Source organism: Sinocyclocheilus anshuiensis, unplaced genomic scaffold, assembly GCF_001515605.1.
Source record: "Sinocyclocheilus anshuiensis isolate Anshui unplaced genomic scaffold, SAMN03320099.WGS_v1.1 scaffold307, whole genome shotgun sequence".
Taxonomy (NCBI): Eukaryota; Metazoa; Chordata; class Actinopteri; order Cypriniformes; family Cyprinidae; genus Sinocyclocheilus; species Sinocyclocheilus anshuiensis.
Genome location: NW_015552550.1, coordinates 109565 through 119871, shown reverse-complemented (window position 1 = coordinate 119871; position 10307 = coordinate 109565). Strand labels below are relative to the sequence as shown.

At 38.4% G+C, this 10307-nt stretch overlaps 1 protein-coding gene across 1 annotated transcript in view; it reads right to left on the bottom strand.

Moving 5' to 3' along the window:
* LOC107664367 (nuclear factor of activated T-cells, cytoplasmic 3-like) overlaps positions 1–10307 on the bottom strand; it is a 57777-nt gene that overhangs the window by 3827 nt on the left and 43643 nt on the right. The window contains exon 9 of the mRNA XM_016454917.1: positions 8827–9873. Coding sequence (XP_016310403.1) covers positions 8827–9873 — 1047 coding nt within the window. The remainder of the gene's footprint in view (positions 1–8826; positions 9874–10307) is intronic.

Genomic DNA, 10307 nt, shown 5'->3' with positions numbered 1-10307 from the left:
ACACACACACACACACACACACACAGACACACAGACACACACTCTGCACAACCTCACACACATTGTAGAAAAATGATACAACTTACAAAACATATTGAGTAAATGTAAATGGCAGCACCTCCTGCACACTTTATATGACAATTTGCAATTCTCAAAGGTGTTCAAGATTGGATGAACTTTATTTGATATTTGAAACAAAATAAATGAATTAAAACTAATATATATATATGTATGTATGTATGTATGTATGTGTGTGTGTGTGTAATACTTTATTTATTTGTTTTGTAGTACAACATTTAAAACTCCAGTAAACAAGTGTAAAAATTAATTAATTAATTAATTAAAAATACCAGACTTTTGCACAAATGTGAAATAATAAACCAATGAAATAATATATATATTAAGAATAAATGAATAAAAAAAAGGCTACAAGCTAAAATGGTTTGATTCAGCTACTGGCATGGAGCATTAAAAATGCACACTTTAACATCTGGTAAAGAGAAAAACAAGCAAACAGCAAATTAAAAAATAAAATGTATGCCAGTATTTTTAGCACAGCACAGTCGGTCAATAAATACAGACAGCTATTTAATCAGCGTCTGTGGTGTGCCTGTGGTATTGGCAGATTTTTAAGGGTGCCGAATTTTTGAAAAGACTAATATGTTGTCTGCCACAGTATTTACTCTACTTTGAAGAGGACTTTCTTATTTTAAAATGTTATTTTCCTGTCTACTCCTGGACCAAAAGCTTTCTTTTCTCACTTTTTCCATTTTTGTGTGACACAAAAGCACACTGTAGCACATTCATTCAAACACACAAATACATGCTGCAGCTTCAATGCTTTTAAACTGGTCTAAACGTTGAACAAAGAGGGTACGCAAGTCACCTCAGGACAGCCAAACCTCTGAGTGTATAAAACTCATAAGTGGTTCTATTCATATTAGTCGCTAACTGTACAAACTACAAATCTCAACAATATATTAAGGGAGTGAGTGTCTAAACGGGAGCTCTGTAGATATTAGCGATGCATCTGACTCAGTTAAATACGGGAAGTTACTGTGCAATATATCGCAATATAGCAGCAACTGACTTGAGAGGTTTCAACATCATCTTTCCCCACATGTAAGAAAGCATGATTCATCTCGATCTCGCATAACGCTAGAGAGTCTCAGCGCAGAGTCTCTAAACAAGGGATCCTCTTTGGATGAGTGGAAGGGGCCATCCCTTATTAACATATAATACACAGGGTCTGAGGCTGAGAGCTCACCGATAGCAATACTTTGAGCTGGGGTAAATTATATTGTTTGACAGTGCTGCCCCGAGACTGAATCACCGGACTAGCCACTGCACAGGCTGACCGTTAACAGAGGCATCAGTTGAGATGGGCTGTCATAACTGCTTACTGGGACAAATATTTTCTTTTCTTTTAACTTACAGGAAATATTTTTAGACATTTATAACCAACATTTGGTTCCACACTAGCTAGCCTTACTAAGTGACAACTGAATTTAAGCTGAATTTGCAAACCTGTTGTTACTCATTCTGGGATATTTTTATGTTGTATATTTAACTTAGATGTCCATTTAAGCTGCTGTATTTAGAAAATAACAAAATTGCAGGGGTTAAAAATTATGTAGTGCCAATTTTCTATGAAACATGATTCCATTGTAGGTGACATCCTAATGATATTTAGGCTACATTTTTCTATTTTGAAAGCAGCGAATGTGTTGTGTTATGATGGAAAGTATTATACTAGGTAAGACTGACCTCATCAGCCAGAGCAACTGATAGCGAACACCCGTTTCCATTTAGGAAAAAAAAAATAATAATACAGTGTGAAATGTGAAATCTAGTGTATGTTTAGAACATGGGCAATGAGAGGGCGATCTCTTTGTTTACTTTTTCATTTACGTTCCCCTCAACCCCTTATAACCTTGGCAGCGGTATACAGAAAACTAAACGGCAAATCTCACTTTTTAAAACAACTCTCAAAAAAGAACGAGAGACAAAAAGTGGCTGAGAAAGCACAGGGGAGCAGTCAGTTTGATCTGTGAATCATATTGTGGATTCCCCATCTAAAGAGTCAGTGATTCATCCCCATTTTCTTTGACCAGAGGCTTCAGCAACCTCTTTAACATGTTTAGTCACTGGCTTTAACAATCAGTACGGCGTAGACATGTGGCAAAACAGCAATACAGGTGGCGTAAAAAAAATCGATTGTTCTGTTTTATTGTGTCGGACCCATGAATTTTTCCAATTAGGGATTTTTTTTTTTTTTATTTAGAAGGAGCTCAAGTGAGTTTGAAAATGAAAACAGTAAATTACTCGGGTGAATAAAATAAAATGCTCCTAACGAAAGTTGAGGAGTAGCGCATTTTTACAACAAAAATGACAAGATCAAACCACAAAGTGCATACACAGCCACATTCTTAGCACAATTATTCTGGCCTCCCTCCTCCACTCGAATCTTTTTGTTCTATAACCAGATTCAAAAAGGAACTCTGAATCAATAATTTAGCGACATGCCCCACAAAACAAATATTGTTTTTTCGAAATTCGAATCAAGCCATGCAAAATAGAATTATACAGGGCATTTGCATTACATTTATCCATTTAGCAGACACTTTTAAACAAATCAACTTACAAATGAGGACGCAAGCAATTTAACAAAAAGGAGCAAACAATAATACTGAACTTAATCTTAAAGGGATAGTTCATCCCAAAATGAAAACGCTGTCATCATTTACTCTCTTTACCTCTTTTTTTCTTCTTCAGTGGAACAAGAAGATATTTTAAAGAATGTTGGTAACGAAACAAATAACATGGAGTTTTTGGGAAAAACTATCCCTGTAACAAGAGTTAACCAGAGTAGTACAGAAACGAAAAAGAAAATAAATAAACAAATAAATAAAACAGAGAGAGAGAGAGAGAGAGAGAGAGAGAGAGAAAACAGATTTTTCCCACCACCCAAAATAAACATATAATAAGATGAAAATGCCATGCCAGAGAACAAATAAGTCTGAACTGGAGTTTCCTGGTCAGAGAGTGTACCCTTGTCACAATAATTCCCAAGGATCTTTGCATCTCCGCTGCCAAACACCACAGCAATGCAAACTGGACTGACCACAACGCCGCTGCCCGCCTGCGCCAGGACCTCAAAATGATATTCCCGACACCGTAATTGTACGGAAAGATGACACAAAACCAGGTTTCCATTGGTTTTAGAAGAGTTCTCTGATTGTGTTTAATGAGCAGCTTTGGGCCCAGATCTGTGTTTTTTCCCTTCCACTCTCTCTTTTTCCCTCAGAGATGAGAGGAGTTGTGTTATTAATTTGACACAGTGATTTACCACTGGCTAAAGGCTACAGACCTGGAATATGTTACATGTTGAAGTTTCCGTACCCACAACGGAAAGAGGGAAACGGACACAAACAGACGGTTGAAGGCAGAACATTAAATGAGGATATATGCTATAAGGTGTAGTACAGAAAACAGACTTATTATCACATCATTGACAAATGTGATTGTTACTTTGGTGAATTCCAAACGTTAAAACTAACTATCATCCCTTGATAGAAACAGAGTGACACAAGATACAATCTCTAGGACACAAAGTAGAAATTGTGTGTGTGTGTGTACACAGTATGACAGGGATACAAGACCCGAAGACAGCAGGCTTTGCCTATTATTAACCCAGATCAGTGCACTCACGCCGGGGTGGCAGCTGCACACAGACATCCACAAGAACAAAGGAGCACAAGAACACGCCTGCATACACATCTCAGACACAGACCTCTGGTAGGACATTAATTAAACACAATTGACATGAAAAAGAGTGGAAAGAAGAGATGAGACGAGAAAAGAGACTAAGTCTCCTGTAAGTACTGACACACACTGCTCCTTCTGTTCAGCATGAGGGAACCAGTCCAAACTCATCAGGAAAACATGGCACCCAAGCTCCTTATGCTCATCTAACACACACAACACACATGCATACAGCTCACTCAGCACATAAGCAGTCTACATTTAATCACGGATATCATGTTGAGAGATAAATGCAATGGTACAAGTAGATTACTCAAATTACAATGGTCTTTTAACCTTTGGTTTACATTTCCTATGGTCTAGTCCTTCTTTGAACTTTCAGTTTGATAGTGTGTGTGTTTGTGTCAATTCCCTGTTTTTTGTCTTCCATCTGTCAGTCTGTCTGTAGCCCCTCCCCAGCACCACCTGCAAAGAGTCTTTGACATCACCTGTGCCATCTGTTCACACACACAAACACACACACACCGCCATCCGGACGATTCTTATTTGTCCATGAAATCTCAAAACAGTCCCAGCTTTCTACATAAATAAACTTTAATCCACCCAGTGGCAGCACCAGATCCACACAGACCTGGAATGAAAACAATTGGACCAGAATATCAAGTGGGATTCCAGCCTACTGCAAACTGCTAGTCAGCACTATTAAAACCAGTTTAACACGAAACAAAACGGCTTTGGATATGAAAACCAGTGAGATTTGTAAACAAACACTGGGTTTTACGCTAAACAATCATCTGCATTCACACAGAAAATCACACAACTACCAGAATGCACTGCCACTGACAACCACTGAATTCTGCTGAAAAGTGATTCATCAAATGGAACTGTAGTATCTGGGGCCATAAAAGTGCCAGGAAAGTGTGATTAAGAACTGCAAAGTCTGAGTGATACATCAACTTATATTTAAATCTAGCGAAACTATCAGCCAGCTGCAGAGCTCTTACAGTTAACCATGACGAGTGATTCATGGCTCTTATGAACAGACATGAGAGAAAAGAGAGCAAGAAAAAATGAGCAAGTTTATATTTAAAAGCAATAAACAATAAGCATAATAATAATATGATACATATTTATTTTACTATATGGAATACAGTAAACAATCACGATGCATGCATAAATGAATTAATAAATTTAATTTTTTATATATTTATGAATTATTATTCAGGGATGCAAATTCATCATGGGTGAAAAAGGTGACAAAGACGAGCACCAAAAAAATAAATAAAACCCTACATTTTTTTAACGGCTTTTACTATTTTTTTTTTTAACTCTGCCAAAATCACTTTAAATGTTCACTTTCATTCATGAAGAAGACAGGAAAAAATGGTCTCCTTGTGGAAAACAAAGACTTGAGATGAAAACGACATGAAATTAACATTATATCCAGTAGATGGCAGCAGAGGATAACTCATTACCTTGGTTGCCATTTCAACTCCCTAGGTTTTTTCACGTCTTGCTTTTGGATTTATTATAAAATGACTATGAAGTATAGCAAGTGCAGAAAGCTACAAGAATGTCATTTGTCGTAATGTCATTTAAGGATAAATAAATAAGCCCAGACACCAACAGGCTAGTAGGGTTAATTATTTAAATACTTAACTAGTTAACTACAAATTAAGTTAATTATTCATGGTATAATAATAATTAAATAATGCATTAAATATCTTGTCATTTTTTTTAGATTTAATTTAAAAACAACATTTTTCAAACATTGCCTAAAAAAGGACATATCAAAAGGAGAGCTTTAAGTTACCTGTAGAGCTGCTAAAGGCAACACAGACTTGTTGCTGCTGTAGTTTTGTTACTCTGAATTTACTCTGCATCACTTAAAGCACAGCTCTGGTTTGACACTAGCTTGTCAGATAGTTTGTTCCGTCCATATCTCCATATCACAGTCAATCGCGGATCAATTTGGCGGATTCACTCGCGTAGGTTTTTACACTCGCGTTTGTCATTCCTGAAACAGTATACGTGGAAGGTTTGGTCCTCTTAAACTTTTCTTTAAACTGAATGAAGTATGTAGAGACACCGAGCAAAGGGCGCTTCCATTATGGCGCAACTGTCTAAGCTTACGCGAAAACTCCTGATATAATCAATAACTAACTACACAATGAATATCTTATTTGCATCGTGTATGCTTTCTTTTTGTCTTACTATAATAGGAAGATCTGTGAGTGTGTAGAACTACGTAAACTTGAGATCAGAGCGGATTCTGACTAACCTACAGTAAACCCCTCTGATTGGCCATTGCTTTCAACAGAGATGCCTGTGATTGGCTACAAAACACGTTGTAAATAGAAACTTGTGGTTTTGTAATTCGAAATCACACAAATGACCCATTTTGAATTAAAAACGGTGAATTTCGCCGAAAGGTGACAAGTTTGCATCCCTGATTATTGATAAATTAAAAGTGACATTTGATTTTTTTTTCAATTTTATTTGGACTTTTCTAAATTGTTTTTACATGGTTCCTATCAATTCAATAATAATAATAATATTTAAATTAATAAATCGTAATGCTTTAGTAACATATAGTAGTGATAGCTGTAGAGTTTATATTCAAATGAAATAAACGATAACATTAATACATAATATTAATATTAAATGGAATATAGTAAATAATTATGTATAGATGCATAACAGTGTATTTTTCCAAATTGTGTTTATAATTTTTCAATTTATTCATTATGGTAATGCTTTAGCAAAACATGCCATACATTTAAATCATAGTGACAGCTTTATGTTGACGTGAAAGAAGGTTTATGTCAGTGACTGGAGCTGTGTTCTGTTCTATTTGCAGTTCATTTCTGACCTCCTTAACAACTCACAGTGCTCAAGAGCTTCAGTCAGAGAATGACACAGACCCTATTTATAGTGTGTGCTTTAGGGAGGATACAGTCCCTGGTGAAATCAGTTCAAAACTTCACTTTTAAAAAGGCTCAACTCCATCCCATCTCACACACTGAATGCATGAGGATGTCTAATGCTATATGTGAGCAACATGTAGGCAATGAATACTTTGTGTGGCTGAGCATGCCTACTCTGAAATATTGAGCGTGTATGCATGTAACCATGTGTCTTGTGTGAGTGTGTGATTTGAAACAGTGAATTAGCCTGTGCACATCTGTGAAATAGTATGCAGTTGGCCAAGAATGTGAATTTTGTGTGTGTGTGCTTTACACATGGCTACATATAGTGAGGGCAGTTTTAATTACTCGGACAAATGCTGGATCCTTCACTTCACTTCACTTCACTTCACTTCACTTCACTTCACTTCACCACACACACACACACACAAACACATGTCTAATTTGAGTGATACAAGCTGTTCATTAACTCTGTCAGACTGCACATTTGAATATGTAATTGAAGAATTCCAGAAAGCAAATTCTGGCGACATTGCTGGTATCTGTGCTGATGAACTACAGCATTAGCTTGAACTCTCTCATCGGTCATCCACGAAAAAAAAAATAAAAAAAAATATGATAGATGCACCAGGTTCAGAGTGATACAGCTCACAAAGCACTTGAATTTTCAATAATAAATTGCGGAGTTGTGAATAAGGAATCCATTGTGGTCTGTTGTCTGAGCTTCTCACATAAACACACCATCAGCAAAAAATATCCACATAAACACAGAAGTTGATAAACAAGCTCTCCTGCTCTGGCTATGTTTGGAATGGAATACTAGTGTACTGCTTACTGTATGCTGCACAGTGCACACTGAATATTGTATATTTTTAAAGACAAAAATAACGTTAACTAGTAGTACACTACTGTATGGTTCATGCTTCTACATGACCTCATTACGTACATGTAATTCTTTGACAACTTCACAAAACTAAAAATGGATACATACACTACCATTCAAAAATAGTTTTTTTTTTAAAGAAATTAATATTTGATAAAATTAATTTGATCAAAATTGATACTAAAGACATTTTATAATGTTGCAAAATTTTATCAGTTTCCACAAAAAACAACAATAACAACAACTGCACAACATTACTGTTTTTGCTGTATTTTCAATAAAATATATGTAGACTTGGTGAGCAGAATTGGCTTCTTTTAAAATACATTCAACATTTTACAGACACTGTAGTGTATATTAAAATGGCAGTTTATGTTATATCTGCTTCATAGAAGGTCATACTGAGCTCACTGCATTATGGAAGCAAGCTCTATTGTATATACTGTAGTGTATTCTTGCAGTCAACTGTCAAATGCAGTAGTTATTTTGAGTATTCAATGCTAATTATGCATACTACATAATGCAAAAACAGTGAGCGTAGTAAGGTAGTATGCAACTCCAAACACAGCCTCTCAGTTTCCCTCCCCCACACTACTGACATTAGGTCTCATAGTTCTACTAAGAAGGATTACCGGTGTAAGGAATTCGCCCTGTGTCATGACACTCTTAAGATCTGGGACCTGCCAAACACTGTAATGCCCCAGGCAACTTGTGCAAATTCATATTAGTAAATGAAGCATTTCCTTGTTTATTTAATACATTCTAATGTCCTTGCTACTACTGCACAAATTCACAAACATATTTATTCACCCTTAATGCATTATTCACACATCAGTAGACTGATTACTCTAAATTACTCTAATATCCATAAAGGCTCATATATGAATAAAGTGAATAAAGAGGTAATTATTTTAATGAGTACTACATAACCTGGGGGAAAAACAAAGGACTCATGCAATGGAGGTTCGGTCATCATAGCTAAATCAAATGCAACCTGGAATATGTCATAGCAAACACAACATTTTAGTATATTATATTAAAACAAAGTTTTAGTAACAATTTCCAGAAGCTTTAAATACCTTTAATGTTAAGGTGAACTGTATCAATATTGCTTTGTCCTGTTGAGGGACAATTCCTCAAGATTTCATTTTCTCATAATTTCTATACACTGCACTGCACTGAGAGTTGCAGTGGTCACTGTCAAGTGTCATAAGACAAAAAGACATTGTTTAACAAAGTGCAAAGACTCACCATCATCAAGCGTAATATCTTGCAGGCCGATGGTACGGAAGGTGGGCTCTCTATCCTCTGGCTCCTGTTTGATGTTCAGCCTCTCTCCCTGTTGAGTCAGAGGGTGCACCAAGGGACCTGAAGGGGACAACCCAGCCAAGACAGGGCTGTTAGCCTGGGGAGAAGGCTGTCCAGAGAGTGCCATGGACCCCAGGGGGCTATTGGACGTAGGAGATGGGGAGGTGGGTGAGTGGTAGGGGAGGGAATGGAGCTGGGGGGACGAGGGCCCAGAGTGGGGAGATGGCACCATATGAGCAGGAGCACTGGAGGGTGTGGGGCAGGAGGCGGACCGCTGCCCAGCTGGATGGTAAACCAGTGGATGCTGGAACTGTGGGGCCGGCTGTCCCAGCGTGTGGGTGGGTGATGGGACCTGCCCTGGAGTGGGGCAGTGATAGCCGAGAGAGTGAAGGTGAGGGGAAGAGTGGGCCATGACCTGGTTGCTACCCGTACAGGCTGCATGGTTGGGGCTGGAGCCAGGCCCCGGAGGCACTCCAGAGGTGGGTGTTGAAGAAGCCGGGCCATACACCATCCCCAAACTCAGGGTGTGACACCCAGCCGGGTCGGCCTGGAAGGGCATTCGCTTGTATGCCTGTGGGGAGCCTGCAGTCATAGGAAGACTGCATTGGCCGTTGAAGGGCATGTTGTGTTGTATGGGTGGGTAAGACAGCCTGGCAGTGGCAGCAGGGCCTGGGTGGAAGGGCATCTGGCATTCAGGAGGTGCATTCAGCCCTTGAGCCTGAAGGTGGGGCAGGTGGGGAAGAGTTGGGGAGCCCATTGGGGCGCAGGGGGCTTGGAGAGGGTGCAGGCCTGCAGCCAGGCCACGTGGCGAGCTGGACAGAAGGCGGTCTGGTGGGTGGGAGTGCTCTGGGGAGGACAGCGGCTGAGTACAGACCAAACTGGCAGCATGGACCAGAGGCATGGACATGGGCGGCACAGCAGGGGAGTCCAGATCATCTCTATGTTCCTGCTTGACCCGTACTGGAAGGGTGGAGAGAGGAAGAGAGAGAACTATATGGGTGAAAAAAGGAACAAAGAGAAAACTTGACATGAAAATCTTACCATTTGAAATGTCCTTAGCTATAAAATGTCACTGAATTAGCCTGAACAGTAATTATCTTGTTTCACATCTTTGGTACTTTTCAGTAATGTCAGTAATATGCCTTCAAGTATTTTATTTATACTTCTATTGTTATCATATTGAGAGTTATTGAGATCTCATAATGGCATTACATAATGGCATTAGCATACCAAACTGATTAACCATACTGATTTGGCCATTTCTTATAAGTTTAATAGATTAACAGCACTAATTAACTTTTATCCCTTTTCCCATCTCCAATAAAACTGACAGCAACATTACATGACTAACAAGATTTATGCCCAATATAAAACTTGCACATATTTCATTGGGTCAATATTTCCACCAAACTCTACTCCCCTCT